Source organism: Falco rusticolus, chromosome 3 (assembly GCF_015220075.1).
Source record: "Falco rusticolus isolate bFalRus1 chromosome 3, bFalRus1.pri, whole genome shotgun sequence".
Lineage (NCBI taxonomy): Eukaryota > Metazoa > Chordata > Aves > Falconiformes > Falconidae > Falco > Falco rusticolus.
This window is the reverse complement of record NC_051189.1, coordinates 29,693,864-29,720,377: the sequence shown is the minus strand read 5'-3', so window position 1 is coordinate 29,720,377 and position 26,514 is coordinate 29,693,864. Positions and strand designations below refer to the sequence as shown.

The 26,514-nt window shown below is 41.0% G+C and overlaps 2 protein-coding genes across 6 annotated transcripts; both read right to left on the bottom strand.

Annotated features, from left to right (window-relative positions):
* Positions 1–3,813: 3,813 nt before the first annotated feature.
* LOC119144055 (cytochrome b-c1 complex subunit 7) lies at positions 3,814–8,626 on the bottom strand. 2 transcript variants are annotated; one of them, XM_037378875.1, is made up of 4 exons: positions 8,506–8,626; positions 7,160–7,231; positions 5,237–5,403; positions 3,814–4,055 (listed from the first exon to the last, which is right to left on the bottom strand). In XM_037378875.1, exons 1-4 carry the CDS (start codon positions 8,522–8,524, stop codon positions 3,978–3,980), a joined length of 336 nt encoding a protein of 111 aa, XP_037234772.1. In that variant the 5' UTR covers positions 8,525–8,626; the 3' UTR covers positions 3,814–3,977. The 2 variants fall into 2 exon arrangements, with proteins under 2 accessions (XP_037234772.1, XP_037234771.1); XM_037378874.1 differs by lacking the exon at positions 8,506–8,626 and adding an exon at positions 8,331–8,351.
* A 3,106-nt stretch (positions 8,627–11,732) lies between these two features.
* On the bottom strand, positions 11,733–26,419 carry MTERF3 (mitochondrial transcription termination factor 3). 4 transcript variants are annotated; one of them, XM_037378871.1, is made up of 8 exons: positions 26,276–26,419; positions 25,413–25,752; positions 22,939–23,091; positions 21,741–21,930; positions 18,445–18,592; positions 17,136–17,207; positions 14,195–14,356; positions 11,733–11,983 (listed from the first exon to the last, which is right to left on the bottom strand). In XM_037378871.1, exons 2-8 carry the CDS (start codon positions 25,729–25,731, stop codon positions 11,789–11,791), a joined length of 1,239 nt encoding a protein of 412 aa, XP_037234768.1. In that variant the 5' UTR covers positions 25,732–25,752; positions 26,276–26,419; the 3' UTR covers positions 11,733–11,788. The 4 variants fall into 4 exon arrangements, with proteins under 4 accessions (XP_037234768.1, XP_037234767.1, XP_037234769.1 ...); XM_037378870.1 differs by having other exon boundaries at positions 25,413–25,755; positions 26,276–26,418; XM_037378872.1 differs by lacking the exon at positions 26,276–26,419 and adding an exon at positions 25,869–26,216 and having other exon boundaries at positions 25,413–25,755.
* Between the last annotated feature and the right edge of the window lie 95 nt (positions 26,420–26,514).

The window sequence follows — 26,514 nt, the reverse complement described above, 5'->3', positions numbered from 1 at the left end:
GGAGCAGCGGTGGCTGGGGTTGCCTCTGCCTCTTCTGTGCTGCAAGGGCAGCTCTCACCCGGGCCAAAATTTCAGTCCACGAAAACTGACCGCAAGGGCGCAGCAGTGGTGTGGGGAAATCCTGAAGATAATCTCTGACCTTTGCTATCTAGAGAGAAAATGCTTCAAGTAGGAACGTGTTTACCATATTAATGCTAAAACAGTTCCATTATAATCAAAAGCATGATGTTTCATCAAAATTCTTATGAAATTTATATCTGCTGTAGTTCTCCTTCACATGGAAGTTGGATGTAAAACAAGCATATGTTTCTTGTTACGGTGCTGAAAAAAATCCATTGTTTCTGGGTTGACCCATTCAAAATTTAAAATAATGTCTGCCATAACAAACATGATCTTCAGCAATCAAAATGTATTCTTATATTTCACTATTTAATAAAAGAACTTCCAAGTGAAGCGCAGATTTGCTTAAAAGCAATGAAAATTAATTCAACCTAAAACTGTCATCAAACTGCAGGATTAGCAATACCAGCTCAGACCCTCTTAACCTGACACACGTGATTTAGATGTGCCGAAGATGTTGTGAACAAACCACAAGATGACCTCAGTAATGTATGGAATCTGTATAGAATTTACATCCAAAAAACTACATTAATGAAGATGAAGGTTTCAAAGTCAAGCTAGGAAGTGCCAGAGGCACCATTGCCTTCCACATGGTGCTATGACCTTAAATTGCAGTTTTGCATTCTTCACAGTAGCACCCCTTCTCTTATTCAGGATTATTTTCAATCCTTCTCAGTGCATTGCTCAGCCTGGCTTTCTTGCAAGTCTGTACAGGCCACAAATGTTACCAGCTTCTTTATAAGGATTTCTGCACTTACCATCAGAGAAATAAGGACTGTGAGGTCTTTTTCACATCTAGGAGAATCCCCGTGAGATTTGGTCCTGGCACTGCACCGTGGTCCTGTAGCATCCATTGTGTGTATGGATGAATACTGACACTTTCACGCAGGATTTTCTGAAAAGATCTACTGAACCTAGAGATGTGATTGCTCTGCACTTCTGCAGATGTAGCCCCAAACACCACGTATTAAGTATTTAGCAAAATAGTTTGTGCAAACCAAGTGTCTTGTTCACTGTTAAAGAACCACCTTACGACAGCAGCCAAAAGAAAACAGTTCTCCAAACCACAATGTTCCTTCTTTCGTCATCAGACCAACTTTTCACCTGTGGCAATTTGACCCCCTTTACTGTTATCAAGCTTCTCCTTAAAATGAGGCGGTTTTGCACATAGCAAGCTCACGGCTGCATGGTCCTGGATCGTTCACAGAGCAGCACCGAGCCTGCACAAGTGCAGGATCGCACAGACAGCTGCACAGGTGGCATGGAAGCATTACAAGGAAATTGCAGATCTGAAAATCCCTAATTTTGCAAGTCCATTCCTTCCCTTCCCAGATATTTTAAAGGATAAACGCAAGAATTCAAAAATGGGAATCACACTGACCCTCCAGCTTGCCACCAGCAGGATTCAGATCTTTCATACAAGAAAACTCCTGTTTCTTCTAGCTACAGATTAATGACAGTTCACCGTACACAGAGTGGAACATTAGAGGTTGAAACGTGAAATGTCTTCCAAATTACTCATCCATTAGCCAGTAGCACAAGCACCCAAACCTCACATCACATATTCTAGAAAGAGTTTACATTCTTTAACACAAAGCTGCTACAGATCCTGGTTCCCAGGCAACAGATAACCCTCTTAGACTCGCCACCTTCCTCCGTTTCTCACTGTTTTTAGATTCTCCTAAATGTCTTAAAGTATACACACCCATCTCTGCCAAAAAACAACAAATACATTTTCCTTACTAATATCATTCTAAGATACAATTAAAAAGCATTCAGTGAACTTTTTCAAAATACTTCAACAGGAGACTACTGCACATCATGGGAACTTAAAAGTTAAAAAAGATCGATCCAAACCAGAAGCATCTGAAAACACACCTAAACAAAAGCTGTCAAACCACCTCAGCCTCAATGAACAGGCAAGCTCTTAACATGGCTTCCTCTTCTCAACTTTAACTCCTATCAAGATCACTTGGAAACACTCATTAACTTGTACTACTGTCCTCCGACTCTTAAAATGTTAAATTTGAGTGTAAAGAGGTCAGTGATTTCAGGTGTGTTAGGCCAATTGGAACATGGCTGCTTTGCACTCTACTCAAAAGGCCAGCCTATTTTTAAGTGCCTGATGCCAACAAAACCTTTTCTCTAAGTCAAGTATTTTTTGAGACACTTTTGAGCCACATTAATCTTAATCCAAACCTATGGTCAAATAAGCAGATGCTGTCCTTCTACAAAATCCTAGCTTTTGTAGGAGTTTGACCAGCTATGCTTTTCAAATGCTACTTCCGTTAAATAATTAAATCTTCTAATATTATTATTATAACAGATAGCAAAATAGTTCTAATTCCATTAGAAAAATTCAGTATTCTAATAATTCCACAAATTCGAGTGCAAAAAATTCAGGTCCTATTTGTCTCTTGGAAGAAAATCAGAAAGTTCTCAAGAATACTTCATATTATATATGCTTCAATCAGGTTTTACTATCAGAGACGAAACAAACCTCACATTCTTAACATAATCTCCCCACAGAGACTTCTAAGGAGTATCGGTGTTGCAGATATTTTTGCAGCATTTTGTTTTACTGCATCAGGCTGTGAAGTTTTGAAATATGTATCTTACCCAGGGATCACTGTGTCTATCCTATAGCTGTAAGCAACTGAAGCAAGCAGGTGATGAGCAATGCTAAAAGACCTTCCATTCTGACTTCTGATCCAGTACTGTACTTACCTGGTCATACCAATTCAAAACTGCAGATGTTTGCTCCATATTCATGCAACTTTTTTTTCTACACTGCTCTAGCTTTTGGTCAGTGTATTCTTGCATTTGGCAGACAAGTATGCATATCAAAAACTAAAAAACAAACCTTGGGGCTATTGCACCAGATTGTGTACTTCACACAGACGGCTATATGATAGGCTTCAAATTTCACATGTAATACCAAAATCTGTCTCAAATTAACACTACCATTAAGTTACGGAAGACTAAACTGAAGTTCTTCAGCCAGCAAGGGCTGGTGTTTTCTGGATACAACTAAATTCGTTGTTTTTAAGCAGAGCCTTAATTCCATGTGTATCTCTAATATCAGGAAGGCTGGTAGATTAAAATACTTTATACCAATCACTGTAAACAACAGCATGCTTAGGCAATGAAAAAAATATATGGGAATTATTTTGTTGGAAGCACATCAGCATACCACTTTACCTTTTAAAAGGATCAAAAGTCTCAAGATGCTCACATGGGACAGTCATTATGGTTTATATGAAAATAGTCTTTTAAGGATTAACAATGTACATGGTATAAAAAGCTAGTGAAACACTCCCCGATTTTGTGATTAAGGAATCATCCATATTTTCCATTGTTGTAATACGTATGTGCTTAGATGCACAGGATATTACATTCTGCTGTCTCATGATACCATGGTAACATCAAGCACTGACCCAGTATTGTTGTCTCCAGGGAGAAGCGATAAAGGAAATAAGCAACCCCTTTTAATTTAACAGAGCAACTAGCACCAACAGCCTTGCATGTTTCTTACCTAACCCTACAACCGCAGAGAACAGCTGTACTATGAAAAGTGTAAGAATCAAAAAGCTGGAACGAAGACTGCATACCACTAAAGTAACATGTAATGTATATGCTCATAGGAAAGATCTGAACATTAGCTTGTTAACATTTACAAAGAACTCTTCCAAGTAGATTTTATACTTTGACATGTTTATTTTAGTTGGATGAACAGATTCAGTGAACAAGCTGAAACTGTATTCCTCAGCCTCACATTTGCCTCCCTGTAGACTTCTATAACCAAATGTTGAAAAACATCAGAAATATGTGGATATTTGCATGAAGTAGTTGAATAGTTATTTCTTGTTCCATGCTTCTCTTTCAAGTCTTTCACGGATTACTTCTTTTAGGTATGGTTCAAGATAATGCTGATCCTGAAAAAGAAAAGAATATATTTAAACTTACAGGGAGGTCCAGAAACACCTCAAGCCATTCCTACAGACTACTTGTCTCTCATTCCTCTTCAGATTTGACTAAATCCCAACCTAACAAGAAAAGAAAAATTAAAAAAATCAAACATTACTTACTCTAAAAATGTCAATTTTGTATCTGCCAAGTCTGCAATGACAAGTTCTTTATTGCAGCAGCCACTAATTCTTAACGCCTCGCCAACATTCACAAGCAAAGTGATGCTTCCAGCTATACCTTTAGAAACTATGTTATTTTGGCAGATACCCAAACATACAAGATCCACTTAATTAGTTCAAAGTCCAACTAAAATACCCTGGAAAAATTAATTTTGAACTTAACTTCTAAACAACACCGTAAACTTGGATTTGATGGAACACCTTGACCATGTTTAACAGTTACAAACCAAACTGCTGCTTAAGGAGCTATGCAACCAGTTATTTAATGCAGCAGTTACTTAAATATAACTAATAAGGCTATGAGAAACAGCCTCTGCTTATACACAGAAACACAATAACCTTACACTATCCTACAATCAGAAGTTTAGCGATAAGATTCCTCTCTGCCTGGTAGTTTGGAGAAAGCTAAGATGGATAATAATGCAAAGTCTGTGAATGAATCCACTACAAAAAAACCCCAGTTACATCTGAAAAGGAAAGTGTAGTTTATTTTTCAAATTACAAGACGACACTTGCTTTAATGCAAGATTTCGCTTTAAATTATTCTTCCTTGGCATCTTCATTAACAAAAGCTGTAGCTTGAGATTTTCTATACAATTCAGAAATTCATCAGAGCAGCAAGAGACCTTTTACAAGAAGTTCTAAGATAGTTACTAGTTACAGTGTATTCTTTAGCTGACAGCTTAGAAGTATTTTGTCCAAATACGAACAACATGCTATGGCTCTAAGCTGTAGTTTAAAGCTTCTGTTATCTTGAGAAAAATTTTGTAGTTTCCACTGAAAAACAGGTATTTTTAAACAGTGATCAACAGCTGTATTTTCCACAGGCAGCCTACAAGATACACGCTCATTTACTCATTACAAAGAAACGTAAGCATGTAACATGTCTTCAGAGACTGAAAGTCCCAAAGACCAGTCATAGCAGTACCATTTAAGACCTCCACCTTGGAAACACTCTGTACACATACCTCTTCATACTTCACCCACTGGTCTTTTGGAAGGATCTGATGTTTCAGGCTTAAGTCAAGTGCTCGCTTTATGCGAAACATTCTTTCATTGTAAAGATGTTCTGGAAGTCTCTTCAGTGCTTCTTTTACATCATCATCTTCATACAGTGTATCATCTCGCATTAATCCTATGCCAAGAAGATTTTACCATATCACTGAATAAATGTTCTTAAGTAAGATTTAAGATTGACATAGTTTTTTTATATGTAACATGGGCAAAACAATTCCAATGGTAAATTACCAAGAAAACTCAAACCAATCCAGAAACAGAGAACCACTAACTGCTCACAAAGAACAAACTAAACTCTAGCTTTCACATACTCTGTTTATTTGGGTTTACTCCTTTTCTTAAGGAGGAATAGGGAAATGGGCATTTAACTCAATGCGTTTCATAAGAGTATAGATATACAAAACAGTAACTATTCTGGATTTGAGAGGTGAACTTAAGCTCACCTAATTTTGTATCTGTATTTAAGGTGACTATCTAGGTAAAAGCTTTAAGAGCTCTGAATCCATCAGTCAACCACACATATAATTACTTCAGTACTGAAGAACTTATCTCTAAACTTCACTGTGCATAATGACTAGATCTGCACTGACTATATTCAGCTACAGAAACGTGAAGCTAGGTGTTTGTGCACAAGCTGGTTCCCTCCCATGCCTCCCCAAATCAGAAGCTAAATCCAGGAGAAGTACCTGGTCTTCTCCAAGCCAAGAACACCCTCACACTGTCTGTGGAACAAAGGATTCCTGAAGTTCAACCAACACTGCTTTAAGTTTCAGTATTAACAACACGGGACAAAATGTTAGTTTTGTAGCATTCCAAGATCGATACAGATTACCAGAGTATGCCTACTGACTTATGGTTGAAGGTTTTTATCTCATGTGACCGAGTTGGCAGGAGCCTTCCAATAGAAAAGAAATTTAGAGCCACACATTCTTGAATTCAGTTTTGTAATTTATTTCAAAGGCACAGGGAGCATAGCTGCTGGTTTAACCACTAGATTAAATTCAGTGTTTCTCCTCAGTTTTTAGTTGCATTCTCAGAAAAGCATCAAAAAGCATTAATGTCTTTAAGAATTTCAGCACACATAAGAAGAGCTAAGCAAGCACTGCATCTCTGGAGAAAAGACCTAAGCTTATTCCTTTACAGCTGTCTTGCAAATTTTTTTCTAACTTCCCCAGGGCACGTATGTTAACTTCCTTTAAATGATTTGCTCTCATTGTGGTCAGCAGCAAATTACAGCCTCTGAATATTCAGTTTCTCTTGTCATTCAAGAACATCTACATAGTTGAAACAAACTTGGTAGCAACTCCGAACAAATTGAACACAATACCATCAAGGCCATCGCCTCTACTTAAGGAAATGCTATTTTTACACCTACTTCACCATTGCGCAGGTCAGAGAGACACCAAGTGAAGTTACAAGGGCAAAACTAACTAAATCCCTTTCTGCACTTTGTATACTTTGCTTAAGTATTGCAGACAGATTGACTGCTATCAGTGGGAACCTCTCCAGCTTCAAGGGCAACCTTTGGGTTAGAAGATACTGGCCAGTGAAAGTGACATGGTGGGAAAGGATAAACCATCAAGCTTTCAGGACTGCTTTCTGAAAGATTTTTCAACTGCTCCAGCTTAACCTTAGCTGTTTTAAGTTATTTCATTGAAAACAAGAGCAAACACTGTAGTAACAGAAAAGTCACTCATTCACTACTAGGTAGCAAGCCTACTGACTGAAGCTATCGTTAACTTTTCCCCCACAAAAGTAGCAGATAATTTTGATCAAAAAGACTTATGCTAATCTGCACATACGTAGACCAGTTACAAACTAGTTTGATGATTATTACATTTGCAGGGCTTTTAAAAACTCAATGAAATACTTACCAAGTTTGTTGAATCCAGCTGCATTATAATACCACTTGCGAATTCTGTCTAACAACCGACCACCTCCTGCAACTGAAGGTGGCCATCATCAGTTGCAAAGCAGTATAAAATTCAACATTTACACACTACTATGACAGCACACAAATATTTGCTGACCTCCTTCACATGCAGTAATGCAACACTACATTAAGTCTGAATCTGAGTACATGTGACTTGGCCTCTCTGCTTTTTAATATCCCTTACAGACACTGAAAAGGTAGACCATGTGCTTGCTATGTACAATGAGATCTCTGTTTCGCTAAATTTGGATATTAGACTGCTTTACAACTTACTTTTACAACTTACAACTTTGAGCAATGTTAACAGTTCATTGCTAAAGACAGGACCAACACTTAGGCTCCACAACCCTTACTTGATCTAAAAACATGTTCTAAGTAAAGCAAAACCATCATGCTTTTCAAATAATTTATTTGAGTTCCAGCTCTCACTATGGGTTCATGCAATTTCAAGGCCAGCATATTATTATGCTGTTAACCTTCTGCTCTCCTCTCCAGTTACTTAAATACTATTCCAGAGCTTCCTTTTCAAAAGAGCTCCCAAAGTCAATTGGAAAGTCAACACTGAAACCTCAAAAAAAAAAAAAAAAAAGGTAATTCAGACTTCAAAAAAACCCCAACAACATACCACGAGTAGAAGGTTCATCTTTCCTTAATTGTGATTTTGGATAGCAAAGGTGTTTTGACATGTAATCAAGTACAACGCAGTACCAAACACCACTGAAGTAACTCAACAAGGGGTCTAGAAATCCAGAAACAGCACGGTACGGGCAATGCAGCCAGGGCAAGCTATCTTTCATGGCTTTAAGTCAGTTGCCTTACTAAGTCACCCCATAAAGCCAGTGTTACACGTGACGCCAGTATGCCATTAGCCCAGTACCTCACCAGGCCTTATTCCTTCGTGCTTTAAAGCTTGAGAAGGAGCCACAGACCAGCTAAGCCTGGAGTCTGTACCCGGGCAGGGCAGCGATCCCCGAGCCCCTCCGGAGCAGCCCAGGGGCTCCTCCCGTGCGCCGCAGCACCCCCTGCCCCGCTGCTCCCAGAACACCTCCGTATGGGAGCTGGGCTCCCTGCGCTGAGGCCCGTGCCGCGGGAGCCCGCCGCCAGGGCCATACCGGCAGCAGACTAGCTGTCCCTGTCAAGGGCACACGGCGCGCACCGTCCTGCGGCTCCCCCGCCCCCCGTCACGGCCCGCCTCGTCTCCCGGCGCGGGAGCGGGCGAGCCCAGCGCCGCAAGCGCGCCAGGCACAGCCCCGCACGGCCGCCCCCGACCGCGCACCGCCGCCTCACCGGACGCCCTCGCCGCCATGTCGACCTCGGCGCGGCGCGCTGCCTTCCGGGTAACCCGCCGCTCCCCGGGGCGGGGCAGGCCCGCCAATGCCGCCTCAGCGCTGGCGCATGCGCCCCGCCGGGCGGGGGCAAGGGGCGAAACCGAACGGCGGCCCAGGGAGGTGCCCACCGTGCTCTCCGCCTCCGCTCGCCCGGTGCCTTCTCCAGGCGGGTGGCGAACGTCCCTGAGGACGGGGACGGCCTCACCGGTCTCCGCCGCGGCAGCCTGCCCCTGCTTCGACCCCCCGCTAGGCCGCCTTCTGGCGCGGCAGCCGTCGTGACCACCGGGCTGCGCTGAGGCACCTGCCCGCGGGCGGGAAGAGGACGGAGAGGCCACGGCGGGCGCGGTGAGGCCTGTGACTTACGATGGTTTGAAATAATGCTTACGGTGCTGGAGGACCGGTAATTAAGCCAAAATTAATCATCGCTTACTCAGAACGAGGAGCACAAGGAGGCTTCCTCACAGTGTGCGTGCGCCGCAGCTGCTCCGCAAACTGGCTGCGACTCCCTGGGCCGCTGTTAGCCCGAGCTGCGGCCACCGGTAGCGGTGCCCGGTCTCAGCTGCACGGCTGCGGCTGGAGTGAACAAGCACTGGTTCCGGTGTAAGGTAATCCAGCTGTCAGTCAGGGCAGCTGGACTGGTGTAACTGGGTGTTGTGAAGAACCTTCAGACCCCAAACCTGCAAACAGAGGGGTAAAGGTGAATGCCAGCTAAAAATGTGTTGTAAATCACAGTAAACAAAACACCAAGTCATCAATCGCAGAATGAAGCAGAAACCTCTCTGCCCTGGTATCTGCAGCTGCCGGGTGAGCACCTCTGTCTTCTAATGCACAGCTCACTGCCCCTCCCCAGCAATTCCTTCAGAAATGAACCACTGCGTTTTCAAAGAAATGAAATAAATATGTGGAATTATTCTAGAAATCCTGCTACAGTAAGCAATTTCAGTCAGAAAAGCATGTATGTGGCTGGATGCGATATGCAAGCAAACAGCACAGCTCAAACTGCAAGTCAGCAGACTGCAAAGAGTCTGTGCTGTATTGTACACAGGAAGCCTCAATTAATCAACACTATCAATCGAAGGCTGCTAGCCCTGATCAAGAACAAAGGCTACAATGAGTTTGTTAATTCTAGGCTAAACATTTCTATTAAAGATTTTTTTTTCCATCCTAAAGCCAAAAAGTATTTGGCATGATCCTCAGAAAGTTCTATCCTCTCTCCCCTTTCCTTTTAGCACTCTCCATAAAGTCTTTTGCTTCCTTTCTTCATGGTATTTCTGGGAAGCTATTTTGGCATAAGATCACAGATTTAACATTTCAAAGAAACTGGTTCAGCTCTGGCAATGATCATTTTTACACTTAAAAATACTAAAGGAATTAAAAGCTCAAAGTTTGAGACATTCAAAATACATCCATTCTATAATAAAATTTATATTATAATGGTTTTTCACATGATAATATAGATTGTGATAAGGACAGCGGAGTAAACCTGCAAAACCAAACTCTTTACTTTGGCATTATGAACTCACATACTTTCTATTAACGTTAATTTTTACTTTAAGTATTTTTATAGATTGAAGATCATAGTTTGTTATTAGCATTTAATACAGTCAAAATCTAAATAAGCATATTGAATTAGACTTAGATAATTTTTATTTAAAAGGAGGGAATGGGGGAAAGTGTTTATCACATTCCAGCCACCACTTTAGATGAAATTTGTTATGCTTCTCCACCAAGAACAGCCTCCTTAATAGAGGATTTCAAGTCATCTTCCCAGGCCAACAGAGTGGGAAACACGAGAACAATAGATAAAAGAGAGCATCTCAGATATATATTTCAGGCAATGAATGTGGCTTTTTACTGTGTTTCAGGTGAAGATGCCCCAGTATATTATTTTGCACCCTGCTTGTTCTGACAACACTCCTTTTCATGGGTGTTGTAATTCAAATTCCAAATTTTTACTTTGGATAAAAGACCCAAGTCATAATCCAGAGATCACTAGTATTCTCATTCTTTAAATGCCTCTTTAACCTTACTTTACTTCCCACCTATTAGGGGAATTTAACCTTTTGAATTTTATTCTATCTACATACAAATTGGTATTTTATGCTCCAACTCTGAGCTTTGAAAACATTGAGGCTTTTTCATTAAATAAGCTTAAATCCAAATGAAAACATCTGGATTTCAGTTTCCAGAACCGTTTTAACTGAAAGAATGGAAACTTCTGAACAATGAACTATCAGACAGTTTGTATTTGCATTTAGTCAGTTTCTTCACTTTGCCCAAATACGCTGTGAAGCATTTGGTAATTCTGTATTAACACGATTTGTTTATTCATAGAATTCGGTACTTTTAATACTCCCACGATTCCTAATGTTAGCATTAACATCAGTTGTTATAACTGAGCAAGGTAACTCTGTCAAGTATATATTACAGCCTCTTTTCATTGCTTACTTGTCTACTGAAGCTATACAAATCTCATTGGGCTGGGGAAAAATTGCTTCCTGACTCTCAACCAGGGGAAAAGAAAAGTGACTTAAAATAAGCTCCTCCTAGATTTCAGAGGCATGTATAATTTTATTTTATTTCTGTAATTTGCTTAGATTCAGTTTGCTGATTTTCTTTGCTATTTCAAACCAAGTTTCACTCCACAGCTTTTAGAATATTAACTTCAGCAGCCAACTTCAGACTTTGTAACTTGCTGGAAAATGCCTTTATATATGAGGGGCTTCACATATGTAATGGTGTGCTTTCCACTGCACAAGGAAAAGAGTAACATTATTAGCTCTTCAGATAAAAGCAGGTAAACGCATCACTTCTTCGCTACCACATTACCTTGTTATTCTAACTTTTGGGTGGGAGCCAGGGAGGGAGGGAGAGGGGAGAAGACAGAGGGCAAGATAGGGAATAAGTCACTAGCCTGTTTTGCCATCTCCCAAACCTCTGAAAATATTGAAAGAAAAAAAAATAATCCACTTTAGTGTGCTGCATCATTCACTCCAAATTAAGTTAGCAATAAATTACAAGGACTGCATCAGTAGCAAATCAACATACATATTTCAGGAGGACTGAGTGAATATTTTTAAGTCACCATAAAGAATATTACTGTGAGCCTTTAAATCCTACAAATGTTTCATAAGCAACGACTTCTTAAACCAGTAATTAAGAAGTTAGGAGACCATAAAGGGGAGCAGTTTCATAAAATATGTTTTTTTAATAACTTTATTCCTTTTTACATGTGTTACTAATTAAAGTGTTTTTAAGAATTTTTCAAAGTCCCGTATAGAAGCTTTGGCAATCTCTGTGCAGAACACCTCATCGGGCAAGGATACTAGCTTGTCCAAAGAGATGTAGCTGGGTTGTGCTGGGTCATACTGGGCTCTTCCCAAGAATGTAAGAAACATATGTCTCTCTTTGATTCGTAATAGCTTTGAGTTGAAAACCTGAGAAAGAAAGAGAAGAAACTTTTAGGTTGTCTTAATTTCAGACACTGATAAACCTAAAATAAGAGCTATTTTTTAGACAAAGTGAAGATCTAGAAAGAAAATAGTCTGCATCTTTTCTTCTTATTTATGTTAAACACTAGGTAGGTTACATTTACATATAAATTACCTAAATTCTAAATAAATGCTTTAATACAATATGCTGACATACGTACCCAAGGGAAAATCAGGGAGTGATACAACTCTCAAGCATGTTCTTTTTTTTTTTTGTTTATATATAATTACACTACTTCTCTGTAATCACAGCCAAGTAGAGGGGAGACATTCAGAAACAGGGAGCAAGAATAAGCATTTTCCCCTATGCTATCAGAAGCCTTTATTTATATAGCCAGATTCAGATGTGCACTGTTATAAAGAAGAAATGAACAGGTGAACACATGGCATAATACAAATAAGTGAACTGCACAGTGGCTGTGGCTCCTGTCGTAACACAAAAGCCAAAAGGCACAGCGCAGTGGTTCAAAACAACCACTTATCTTCTGCTGCACAGCAATGCCTATCTTTGAAGATGCTTGTCACAGTAAGTTCTAGACAGTCAAAGGCGAAAACAATGGTAGGAGAAACATGAAAGAAATCAGTGGAACATCTACAAAGAGAGATAAGTAGGGAAGACGAGATGCACAGTTAAGTCTCAAAAGCAGAGATCTCACTCTGCATTTCTGAGCAGTATAATGGAAGAAAGAGACACCGCCTTAGAGAAGACAATGGTGAAAACATGAATGCTAGCGCAATGAAAGCGAGCAGATTTACTAAAAAGAAGAGACTACACTACTGAAAGGATTTCATGAGGATGTAAACTAATTTGAACTAGGACAGAAAGCAAAACTACTATTCCTCCTCTGCCTTCCTTGAATTTTAAGAGGGAGCTAGCCAACAGGAAGGATGGTTACAGCAGCAGCTGTAACGTCAGAAAGAATTTGACACAAAAGTCCTGTATGCCTCATTTTCAGCACTGCTGTCATTCAAGACAGAAGCAAAACCAGGAGGAGACAAGCATGCATTTGTGAATGCACAAGTTAATACATATAAATTGCACTAGCCATATGCTGGAACTCATAGTTTTTGAGGATGGAATGGAAAAACAGAGAAGAGAGAGGATGACTGCACCAAGAACAAGGAATAGAGGAAACTCTCCACTTACCCTTCCAAACAAAGAGAAGGGAAATAACGAGGTGAACCACCACAAAGCCAACAATAAGACAATTGAGAAGGAAGTGAGCCAGACTTCTGGTCACTTGCAGGTCAGGGAGGGCAAAAGTGACACATGGATTGGAGTTATAGCAAGTATCCTTAAGATATATTAAATAGCAAGATAAGTAATCAAAATCCCAAAGAGTATTTTTATTTCCCCATATAATTTTGACTTTTTAGCCAGGTAGATTGGAGATTCCCTACTAGACTTGCTTTAGGAAGAAAATTACTGCAGTTCAGAAGTTGTGTTTTCTTTTTCTCCTTGTAAGAAGCTAGTGTGATTGCATGTCAGCATTGGATGAAGTGACTAGTGCTTTCAAATTTTAATTAGTAAGGAAATAACCACAATGAGGAGACAGACAAGAACAAAATAGTCATCAAGAAACATCTATTTTCACTCCTTTGATTTTTTAGCTATTGCCATAGCAATAGGAAGACTGATGAGAATCTGATTGCCTAATGGGCAGAACTTCTTTTACCTTTAAACAGTATTTTCAGGTCCTAGAATCTACAAAAATTGGTTTTTTTAACTAGAAAAATCTGAAAGAAATGTTTATATATATATCTATTGTCTAATGAACAGATGTCCTGCATGATCTGTCTTCCCTTGTGTGTCTTAGCTTTAGGTAAGATTTCAGGACAAGGAATCCCTAAGCAGGCAGTAATCTCTCTTGCATGAATCCAGAAGAGATAAGCCATGACTACTTCTGTTGAAGACTTAAAAATTCACAAGACTGGGAGTGGTGGTGTCACATGTGCCAGGAGAAAAGGGCATTTCCACACTGGAATCCTCAATGATTGCTGAACTGCTAATAAAAGTTATGCCAAGTAGAGTGAAAGCCACAGACAAGTTGAAGAATTCAAATGTCCTGCATACAGCAAGGCTCCATCTTCAGCACCAAACTAGTGACACAGCTGTGCAAAGAGCACCTACTATTTATTCCCAGATTAATAGCTCACCTGAGGAAAACGAGTAAGCATGTGGTGGGGAATGCCCATTATGTTGTGTAAGTAGTCAAATGTCTGTTTGAGTCTCTTTTTACTTGCAGTTAAAATCTTGGGGGTTTTAAACACAATCTGTTGAATTTCATTACGTTGAAAACCAAGTTCAATCTGACAAACCTGAAAAAGAGCACAATTTTATCTTCAAAAGTTAGCTACAGCAAAATCAGCTTATTTTAACCTGCCACTGAAATAAACTAATGCAAAATTATTCTCCCCTTTGTGACACAGCAACAACAATACAATCCACAGTAATATCTGCCACTTATTTATCATTCTGGATTAAAGTATAATTTGTTTCTAGAGTATCCCTGAAGTAAAGATGAATTCCATGATTACTATGTATTTTTCAGCTTGTCTGAGATATGAACAAAAATGCTGTGTCTCAGTATGCATGGCAGTTACAAGCATAAAAATTCTCTTCTAAAGAGTTTTTTATCAGTTTCAATACCGAGCTGTCAAAAGGGACTGACTTTCTAGCTGTGGAGCTGAGCTGTTGAGCTCTCTAAAACACGACAATCAAACAGCTACTGACTACTTTTGTTAACAGGTTATTTCTTTTGCTAATGTTTCCAAGTTATATTTTTATATTAGGGAGTATAATTTCAGTACTGTAGTCTTCAAATTAAGTCTGTTGAACCTGAAAGAGATGTGTAGAATATGCTGTGTATTCAATTTCTTTTACCATTGGTTAATATCTAAAATAAGATGTCTTTTTCCAGAGACTGCCTTGACTTCAGTTAAGGTTTCCCCAAAGGAAAACAAAACACATTTTTTCAACAAAATCATGAGCACTCCTCCCAAAGTGCAGAATGGCAAGCAGTTCACTGAGTTCTTGAGAAAGGAATTCAGCATACAAGAGTGTCTGGTAACTCAGCCATTTCTTCTGTCCTCCAGTGACATTTACAAGCAGCTTGTTTTCAGTCACAAAGCAGGTGTGCTTGCCAGTCAGCATAACCAGACTTTCAAATCTAACTCGGGTACTTCTTCAGTTGGCAAAAAGGTGGTGCTTTTTTTTTTCCCCAGTTTGATATGCCAAGACTGCAGCTCTTTTCCAAAGCTGCCTGGCAAATACAATGGGAAAGGCTTAGAATCTAAGCGTTGAAGCTACATTAGGGCTTTCAAATCCTTGCAAGGAATTCTTTCCAGAGGTGACTATAATCAGGTCTTTTGACTCCTGGTTCTTCCTTATCTGCTTTATAAATAATGTACATATCACAGGACATACTAATCAACTAAGACAGCATTCAAGTATGAAGAAATGTGTTTGCTATTTAGTGGTATCATCCATGGATTTGACTTGGTCGAGGTAAGTTACTGCATTAATATACTCAACGTGAGTAAGACCTGATGTTAAATCAGTGGACTCGTATAGCTGGCCCCACTGTAGAGGTAATTATGGCAATAATCTTGAACTTTTCTTTTCTAGTTTGTGAAATGGATCAGCCCTCTGGACATGAACAGTGAGTTCAAGTTTAAGTTGCTTTGACTGCACTCGGTATGACAGCAAACATTCAGTAACGCTGTAGACCACGTATGCTAATATCCTTACCATGTAAGCCCCAGCAATATTCAACATACTCTGCATGATTCCCACAACAGGCAGTGACAATGCAAGCTTTCCAGTTTTACCACATCAGCTAATCTCTAACTGTTTGATGAAACCTTCAGAGGATGGAATAAGCCATCCTTCTGCTCACTCAGTCCATAATTGTTATCTTTTGACAACCAGTATCAACAGCAGAACTTGTTTCTAAATAACAGCCCACTCAGAATGAGGGATAGCACCACATCAGTTCTGGGCTGCTGGTATATGGTTTCATTTTCCAGGGGTTTCACCACCAGCTTAGGACACACAGGTCTGAACCCAGATTCTGAATCTGAGACACCCAACCTCCTGAAAGGCTGCAGCTTCTACTTATCAGTAGATTCTAATAGTGAGGATCAAAAAATTCTTCCTCTCTCTCTAGAACACTAAAAATAAGGATGCTACACTACAAAGTTTTTGGTAGATAGACAAGATATTCACATAGAACTGAGGATCTTAAAAACACATTCATTACAGTATACTGAATCTCCCTAGCCCGTGGAAACAATGTTCATTAAAAAGAAAGCACTATTAATTGGAACGGTCTGCTACTTTCCAGTCTCCTCCCTTACCACACACATTTCAGATTGCAAGATTCCCAGTGTTTAATAGTTTCAGAGCAGTAAGTCTTTCTGAAAATTACATACTTTAATTCATAGTTATGTGTTATAGGATAATGGGATTTCTGAAATTGTTACACTACATCATGCTGTTTGGCTTAGATGGCTTTACAGCACAATAATTAAACCAATACACAGTTACATTTTCAAAAGGGAAAGGAGTCCCTGTGGTTTTGAAGTTATTTACCCAACAGTTGTTAATAACGACCATCTGCTATCAGACAATAGGTGTCAAATGCACATTTTGGCAGACCAGCTACCTGCCAAGAGGAAAATAATCAACTGCACATTTCTTGCTCCTAAATCCTCATGGACAATCCAAGTTAGCAAAAAAAAGTAATAATTAAGGGGGGGCGGGGCTGGGGGGAAAGCAGGAGCAGGCCCTATTTTTCACTCGTCATAAAGAAATGGGTAACAATTTGTGTCATCAGGTAGCAGGAAGGGACCCAGATGAAGTTTCTAACCTCCATCAGGGTAGCAAGGAGTGTAAGATACTGCTCCACGTATGCTGTAAGCTTGCAAGCTATAGAGGAAAAGAAATGAACAAAATCCTCAGTTATTTTATATCTCCACTAATATTACTGCATTAAATTCTCTCTGTGCAGGACTCTCCTCCAGGAATTTTATCTTCTGACAACTCTTAAACTACGTGGATACACAATGCACTTTTAATATCTATTAATAAGCTCACCTGAAGATTTTCTTTTACGGGCTCTAATTTGCCAGTCAGTAGCCTTGGAAGACGAATTACCAGATCCTTTGTCTACAATTAAGGAAAACACAAACCAAAAAAGATTACCGAGAGCTTGTTTGTAAATCCATTTGTGAAAGAAAGATAGAGATCTCAAACTTTTTTCCCCTAGTTGGAAGAGGGATGCACTTTCATTTTATCTCTACCCCAAAAGTGAGTTTGCATGAAGCAGCAGTATATTAAGATGCAAAAAGTTACTCAAATATGTTTGGAAAATAAAAAATAACATAGCTATTGTACAACAGACAGAAAAAGGGAGTGAAAGCGTACGCATGCTCAAGTGCCCAGTCCCCCTCAGTGCTCAAGTTATTTCTTCCCACCTTTAAAAAAAAAGTAAACAAAACACTACCTGATAAAAGGCTATGAAAAGATTTTTTTAGCTGCAGTGGAATTTGTCTACCTCAGGATCTGATTAGACCACAGTATTATGGCAATACAAGAAATTACTCCACATTCCCTAAGCCATGTGATTACTTGTAATCCACCCAGAGTATAAGGCAGTAACTGAATCCTTTTCCAGTGAGATTTCTTGCCTCAAGCACGGAAAGGCCAGCAACAGGCACTGTGACAGCTACAACTGTTCAGCTAATAGAAGCCAATAGAAGCACACCAGATTCCACTTGGAACTTGGCATTTATTGCAGTCCCCAACTACTGCAGGAAACAATTTACGCTGCCCACTTAATCCAAGGAAGTCCAGCTACTGTCTCCTCTGAAGATCCTGAAATGTGGTGCTAAATATCTGCTAAGCATGTAAAGTGGTAAGCACCCATGAGCAAACCCAGGGGTTACTCTTGGTGAGCTGAGCATGATTTGGCATTTAGCGTGATATGGTATTCGCAGATTAGACCATTTTTCACTGATGAGTTAAGTATGTTACAGTATCTTGAAAAGATGAAGAGAGCCAATTTATTTTCTATAATTTAGAAAAGCTGCTTGCTGTTTCAGGAATGGATTCAGTCCTCTGATCCACCTGAGATAATAAAACTGGACACACACATGCTTGTTTGACAATAACCTGTAGCAGATCATCTTCAAGATCTGTACTTCAGGACTCTGAATGTTAGATGTCCATATTACTTCTACAGAGAGTTAAAAATCACGTTATCCTCCTGTAACCCTCTGTGATTCCATCAATAATGTCACTAATGTTTGTGGATAACCTCTAAACACTTCAAGTATTCATGTTCCAAGGCCTTACAGTTGCCACTAACAAAATACCTAAAGACTTCAGTGTATATAGTCTTTACCTTTTTTACACTGAGACCAAGTTCATTTTTGAAGAAACCCAGTCTGTTATCCAGTCTTTCCACAGAAAACAACAGCAAATATGGAGCTCTTGAGACCATCTGAGCAATTTCTGCCTTACCAAATTTTTTTGATTTTAGGTAAGCCACTCTAGAAAAAGAACAAAAACAAAATAAAATCCAGTGATGAAAATTTTATTGCCTCCATTTATTCAGTACTTGCTTAAATTCCTCAGTGATATCTTATAAATGGACAGATGTTCTAGCATTAACATGCAGCCCTGCCAAAAATAATTAGGGGGAAATCTGCAGTTATCGTAAAAGCAAAATACCATCCCTTCCAATTAATTAGAAGTAAAATAAACCTCAGAGCAGAATGTCAATACTGAAGACAGATTTTAATTCCTTCCAGCTGTACTTAAGCAGATAACTATGTTAACCTACGTTTAACTACCAGCCTGTCTCCTAGATTGCAAACACATTAATAGATCATCATAGGGTATAGACAAGAATATATATACAGCCTTTTGCTATTTTAATGAATTCCATTTCTACTGCTGAAAGAACGGAGTACCATACCTCATACATCCCTGTTTTGCCAATAGCACTGGAGTAGAAGTATCATACAACAATGCTATCTGTAGAGACATTGTCCAAAAAGACATTTCTAAATCAACTGAAGTTACTTTTGTTACAATAGGTCCCTACTTTTAGTCACTGGTCCATGGATTTAGTTACAAAACATCTGGTTGTCAGAAAGGAGAAGGAGCTGAATAAAGTTTTTATGTTTAACAGAGCTTACTTTCTTTTCCCAAATGTTGAATTCAGTGAAAGTGAAATCCTATTTCAAGTACTACTTGCAGTAGATTATTACCATGGCTCCCAGAAAAAGGAATGGGGAGGAAATACAGCACAAGAAATAGACACATGATTAACCCCTGTGCCACCATTTACAAAAAACCTTGAAGTACAATTTGAAGAGATTTCCTTGTGTTATAAATGAGCATATACAAAAGTATTTGCTGTCAAATGAACTTACAGCATACAAGAACTGTTTTTATCTGGCAGTAATTAAGATATAAATAGAATGCAGAATATTCTGCAGAAGCAGATACTCAGCAAAAGACAGGCTGTGTGTTAAATCATGTCTTGTGGAAACAAAAATAAAAATACCTTCCAGTCACTACAACCTCCCTCCCTTTCCACAAACCGTTAAAAATTAAGTCACCACAAGCCAAAAACCTCCACACGGAAGATCTAAGAACAAGCTCTAAAGGACCAATTGCTAGCTGAGCAGGCACCCCAACACAGAAGGTAGGAGCCCAGGCTCCAGACAATGCTGATGGGAAGTGGCTGCAGGAGCCTCAGCAACAAGGAGAGGTTAGGAGGGGGAGAAATGCAGAACACTACTATAAACAACTGGCCCTTTAAAAATTATCCCATTGTGTTTTGGATGCTGCAGCTTGGCTATGCTATACCTCTTCCATTCATTTTTTCAAGGGCACAACTGCCAAGCATCCCAGAAACATAGCTAAATGAACAGATTAAAAATAAAACCTTTTGGTTGTTAACAGAAAACAAGTGGAGGGGTGTCAGGACAAGTCATTAAGATACACACCCAAAGCATTTCTTCACATCCTGGAAAGGCAAGAAGCTTAAAAGACAGACGGCAAGATTGTAACAACCTGGCTCTAGAAACTGGTATAGTGAAGAAACACAATCATCCAACCTGACCAAAGTTTGAGATAAATTTGTGAGCGTTGGCACCAAGGTTAGCCCTCACCCTACTACAGGGGTCAACAATTCTATGTAGCATGTTAACAGTTTTAAGTCATCATTAACAATACCATAAAACAAAGCATCTGGTGCAGCTGCAGTACAGACACTGATTTGCAACTGTCAGAATTGTTATGAATTATGGAATGTTTTGACTTTTACAGTGTTTATCTGAAGTCAAATGCCAAATCTATTGAAATTTGTGTTTTGTTTCCTGGCAACATGGAATCCACAGCAATAAAACATTCCAGAGTGATGTAACCAATACCATGTCCATCTGCACTGAAGTGTTTATGCGAAGGTGATACTCCGCTTTCAAAAGACAGCTATCCGAGACACATTCACTTCACAGCCTGCCATAAACCCTCTGCAGTACACTTACTTTAAAGCTTGCAGGAAAGCATTCACTGGTGCCAGCGATAAACTTACTGAAAAATCAAGCTGCAGAAAATTAAGAAATTTGATTGTCCTGTTCAGCCCTTACTTCACTAACCAGGCAGTGCTAAAGGACAATCACTGAAAAGCTGTTCGGACTTCACAGAGAGTTTGAATGTTTACCATAGCAATACCCACTGTCTTTAGAAGCGTATAAGGAACTCTGACATCTAGATTCAAAGTGACTGCTGAAAAATGACACAGGTTCTTTTTGGTTATTGTTTCTGAAAGGCCACTTACTGAGCTGAAGGATGGATAAGCAAAGGAGAAAGAAGAAATGTCAGGTCTACGTTAGACATAAGTCTACTAACGTGTCTGTTTCCAAAAAGCTTTATTTTCAGATTTCTGTCTTGGACAGCTACTATGTGCAAAACCCAAGACAATAGACTTTTTTTTCTGGAATTTTTAAATACCAAGATGTTCTGAGTTCATTGCGAAGTATGTACACACAGACACAAGTTGTTCTGTAGAATTAATGCAAGCCTGTCTGGAGTAATTTTAAGAATAGAAGTCCATTTTATGGACTGAGGAACACTGTAAGGCCATACAAGTGTGAACGCACACAGAAATTAACTCATTGTAGTCTTGTGCTCAGTCTGAGCTGGACAATGGGGAAAAAAATGTCACCTTCTGCTGCTGTTAGATGTAAACACAGAAGAGATCTGATCTGCTTCTTTTATTGCAGAATTCACAATGTATGAGTAGACATATCATCTAGGACAGCAGTTCCAAAGCACGACTGAAAAGGTTAATATTGTTCTACAAATTCAGGTGAAGCCTCAGGGACTAACATTTTGAATCTAAGCTGACACACATAAAGCAAGTGGCCCAGGATGGCAAGCCGATTCCTCTGCGGCAGACAGACAGGGATGAGCAGTAAAATTTGTTAATGGTCAGTTTTCAGGGTGTTGACTTGACTTGCGATACCACCACATGTTAATCCTGACTGAAGGGAAGGCACAGGAACATGGAGCCAGGAACTGAGAAAGGACACAACAGCGACACAGGCTGACACAAGGTTAGGCCAACTGGGAAATTAGATCTTCAAGCCAAGAGAATTACACCCTGCTGCAATTTGAAAGGCTTGCCTGGTTTCTAAAGCTTCCAGATCTTCAGCAAGGATGTATGGATTTTTGGTCAGGAATGGTCCCAGCTGATTGTCTTCTACACCCACATCCTTAAGAAACAGAAGTATTTTTCTTACATCTTTTTCAAAGTCCAAGGTCAGTAGGAGTTGACCTGCCTTTTGACGTTTCTCCACTTGGAATAGGTTAACTCCTACAACAAATAGAATTAGAAATTGTTTTAATTAAACACAGATCCTACTTCCTATAAATGTTTCACAAAGGCATGTTGAAATTTATAGGACTACTCCTTTTTGCACTGATTTAGCATACTTTAATTGCTCAACACAGCAAGGTCACAACACCTTGTATATTGTGGAAAGATTCCAGATAAAACAAGCAGTTATTATAGACACTTTTGCAGAGTTTATTTTTTGAAGGAAGACTTTTGCAGTGAATCTTGCATGTGAGGAATCAAGAACATTAGCATGTGCCACATGTAGAGATGTACTCTTGGTACACAGAAGTGTGCGAGGAATTCCCAACTCCATTATACAAGGGAACAGGACAATTCCACAGTGAAGTGCCTTTGGATACTGGCTCACACGTAGCAACTGGTTACTACATGGGGTCAGATCTCCCCCTCTCAAATGTTTATTTCTCCAACCTCCTTCTAGTGTTCCTTGCACTTTTGGGAAACAAGGAGGTGGCCAGCAACCTTGAACTCTGCTATCCCTGCACAGTTCAAGTGCTTTTTGATATGAAGTAAGGTGCATTCTATCCTTTCCTTCTTACCTCTCCAGTTTAATGTGTGCAACTTCTAAGTTTCTGCACAGCAACCACTCTCCTTCCTTCCTTTCAAGGATGGAGAGCTGCAATCTCTTCTGCACCAAATTAACGGACCTTTAACCAGCCCAAAAGAAGAAAGACCAATCAAGTTACACAAAGTGCTCCACACCTCCAGAAGCTTGGGAGATGCCTCTTTCTAACATCCACAGCACTACAGGACTAAAGGTAGCCAGCTTTGTCTTCAGTATGGCATTACTAGTGAGTCATACAGTCCCCTCTCTTTTTCCATTTACCCTGGATAACATTCTGCTGCTTTTAGTCATTGGTCAATGTTCCCATTTTCAAGTTTACAAGGCAACCAGTAAGATCGAAACACAAATTATAGACTCTCCAAAGCTCCAGACATAGGCAAACCACATAAAATCACACATACCTAGGTGGACAAGTTTCGCTAGGGTTTCTGAGTGATCAACATAATCTTGGAGTGTGGAAGACTGAAGGGGAAGAAGTGGTTCTGCAATGATCTGTACAGCTTCTTCCTCAGAAATCTCTTCCAAAGCAGATGAAGGTGGGATGTCATCCCAATCTAAGAAACAAACATAGAAGACCCAAACACATTTTATGAAAGACAAACCTGCTCCCACCAAATGCGATACAGATCTCTTAAAATCCATTTCAAAATGCAAGAACATTGTGCATGAGATGAACAGTCAATCTATTATTATTTGAAAACATAGATTCTACTCCCAGTTTTTGTCTTTATTCCATTTCCTCATCACTGCCCATCAACTCTTGCTCATGTGGCCAAATCTGAGCATAGTACCCAGCAAGCCTGCCCTCGGCCTACTGCCTTGATCACTGCTGACAACAGATCACATCACCATCTTGAAAAAGAATTGTCTTTCATATCTTCACCAATGCATTCTTGCCTGATCATATCCAGATCAAAGGCTACTGCAGACATTATTTTTCATAACCTAACAAGCCCACTACTTTGTGCCTCTTCTGAACCTCATCCTAAACTGCAACTGTTTTTAGCTTTCAAGGTATTTCACAGCCAACTCTAAACAAGCTATCATGTCTTATCCATTACAGAATGGCTGCTGACTGCCACCACCTCTAACAGCTAAAGAAATCAAGCTCCATTTCCTGCTCATTAAGGCTTCCAAGTGAACATCATTATACTTGTTTTCCCTTAAGTGTTCCAAGTCACTAAGCTCAGCATCTTTAAAAAGTATTTCTCTAAACCAGGGGTCCTCAAACTACAGCCCATGGGCCGGATACAGCCCCCCAGGGTCCTCAATCTGGCCCCCAGTATTTACAGCCCCCCCCCGCCCCTGCCCCACCAGGGGTTGGGGGGGGGAACCAAGCAGCTGCAGATGACTGCCTGCCACTTCATCCGCGCATTGGCCCCCTGTTTAAAAGGTTTGAGGACCCCAGCTCTAAACTGATTATTTTTCCATTGACAGGAGCTCACAGCAGCTAGATCAAGATTACTGTTTGCAGGCTGGCAGCTAGCATCCACCTCAATTATCAAACTGATTACTGATCAAGAGCCCTAATTATAAACTCTTCGCGATGGGGATTTTCTGTGCCCTGCACCTTCTCACAGCGGCTCCCTAGAGACTAGGGTAACACTCTTCCATGTCAAGAAAATAAAGCCACACCAGAACTACCAAGACTGATTCCAAAGTAAGTATGATGATCCTAATGTTCTAGGAAGAGTTCCATCAACTAACACAATAGCTGTTGAAGGTCTTGTTTCTTTTTCTCAAAGCCTCAGAAACAAAAGCACAGTAAAACATTCTTAGCAACACTCACACCTTAAACAGTAATAACTCTCTAGGAATCTGTTCTTTCAACTTGTTTTGGACTGAACCAATATACACCAAGGTCCATTCTGGAAGCATAGATGCCCTTTTTTTGCCACTTCTAAGTTCTTTAGACCTCCCATCAGGAACAACAACAAAAAAAAGTTAGCAATTATGTTTATTCCATTGTAGACACTGCCAACCAGGAAAAATGCTACACACGCACATATATACAACAGTAAGTCTGCTGGCAGATAAAAATCAGGCACATAGATAAACTGCACCGCAGGTGCAGACACATACGAGCTGGCTGACCTGTCAGTTCTGGTGCAGCACTGTTTCCAGAACCAGCTGCACAAACATACAGATCTCAGTTGCAGCTCTGAGCCACCCCAAAAATCAGCTCTGTAGGATCCAAGTTGGCTGGGTTCAAAGTAGAATCTGAACATACAAGACTGCTTAGTAATCCAGAGCAAGTTTCCTCAGCATACCAGAATTATTTTCAGAGGGTGGTATTTTTTTTTAATCGTCACTTAGATATAAAAGTAAAGTGAGGCAATCTCCTTAGGACAACACCACCAAAGCAACCTTGTATCCATCTCCTTTCCTCAGGAGATAGTTGGATGAGCAGGCTTCACACTGCTGCCTCCTGTTGTTCATCCCTGATCATTCAAACGGCTGTGTTGTGGGAGCTGCTTCAGGGGCGGCCTCCCCACCCTTACTCAAAAAAAACCCAAACCCAAATGCAACCAAAACCGACAAATAAAACCCTTTATTTTGTACTGGCACATCTATGAGAGAAAGGCAAATGCTCAGCTGCTGCTGGTAGAGTTAGGGAAAGAAAAGCCTTTCAAACAGCAGCTCCAGACTGACATTTTCTACCGAAAATGTTTTATCTTTATCTTGACTTAAAAGTATTCTTTATACGCTAGAGTGACTGCAGGAATTCTGCATTAACTATGAGGCTAAACCCAAGTGAAACTCAAGAACTTCAGCTAAATATTTTAGATAAGCAGGTCAAAATGGGAGACCCAAGAGTGATACCGAAGGCATGATTTGGAGATTTCGGAGAAATGGTACCCTTAAGGCCTCTTACCTTCATAAAGTGCTTTTGCATTTAGATCAGGTAATGTTTCTACTTTTGCTTGTTCCTGTTTTGCCGGTGAAGGCAAGTTACTTTCAGAAGGAAAGCATCCATCCTTGGCACTGTCTGGCGGAGAACAGCTTCCTACAGATACATGCCTGTACGCCTGCAATCTCCACAGAACGTCATTTCTAGAGGGCAGCAGAGCCTGAGGGGCACACTCACGACCCGGTTGTGTGGTGCTGCTGCAGCTCCTCAGCCTCCGAGGAAAGTCAGCTGCACGGGCCGTTTTCAGCAGGCAACACCAACGGGAGACCTGCCGCAAAGCCATCTTCCACCTCAGCACAGCACCCTGCTGGGAAACAAAAAGGCTGAGGAGTCACCCAGGCGCAGCCTCACCTCGCCCGCAGGGCTGGGAGCAGGAGCGTTAATTCCAGCTGGCATTACGCGCTACAAAGCGCCAAGTACCTGCTCTGGGGCTTTAAATACGAGGTAAACGGAGGAGGCCTAACTGAGGAGAGGAGCCGGCTCTGAACGCCACTGCCCGCTGCCTTGTACGCCTGCCGCTCCCTCTGGCGCACAAGGGAAGCCCAGTTGGGGTCTAAACCCACTCAGAGGGACGGGGCGCTCCGCGCACAGCGGTCACCTCACACCCCGCCACCGGGCGGGCGGGGGACCGGGCCGCGCCGCGCCCGCCGCCCCTCGCAGGCCGCCTCGGACCGGCAGCCCCCACGCTGCGTGCCTGAGCGTGTCCCGCTCCACACGCGGAAGCCCGGCCCCCGGGAGGGCGAGCGCGGCCGCCCCACCAGGCAACCCTGGCCCCGGCCCCCCCCCCCCCAAAGCAGCGCCGGCAGCAGGGCCTGCTAACGCCTCACCTGCCTCGCGTTACCCCTGCCCCAACTCGGGCGAGACCATTCGCGAGAAGGGAGGGGGAGGAGACAGGCAGAAAAGGGACCTTTCCACCGCTTGCTCGAAGGGGGCGGTGTGGCTCCGCTTCCTTCCCCCCCCCTCTCCCTGCTCCGTTCCTTCCTCCCTCCCTCCCTCCCTCACCGCGTGGGCGCGGGGCGCCGCGGGAGCGGCAGGGCGAGCTCCGCCCCTCGGCGAGGCGGGCGCG

Bases quoted from the DNA above. Each gene is read 5' to 3' on its own strand.
- LOC119144055 (XM_037378875.1), bottom strand. The intron at 5,404-7,159 runs GTAAGTATTTCA...TTCTTGGCATAG, and splicing joins AGCTGGATTCAACAAACTTG to GATTAATGCGAGATGATACA. The intron at 4,056-5,236 runs GTATGTGTACAG...TTTCTTTTTCAG, and splicing joins AGTGGGTGAAGTATGAAGAG to GATCAGCATTATCTTGAACC.
- MTERF3 (XM_037378871.1), bottom strand. From the start codon at position 25,731: ATGGCTTTGCGGCAGGTCTCCCGTTGGTGTTGCCTGCTGAAAACGGCC. The intron at 18,593-21,740 runs GCAAGCCTTTCA...TTCTTTTTCTAG, and splicing joins CTGGAAGCTTTAGAAACCAG to AGTGGCTTACCTAAAATCAA. The intron at 11,984-14,194 runs GTGAGCTATTAA...TTTCTTTCTCAG, and splicing joins TGCTTACTCGTTTTCCTCAG to GTTTTCAACTCAAAGCTATT.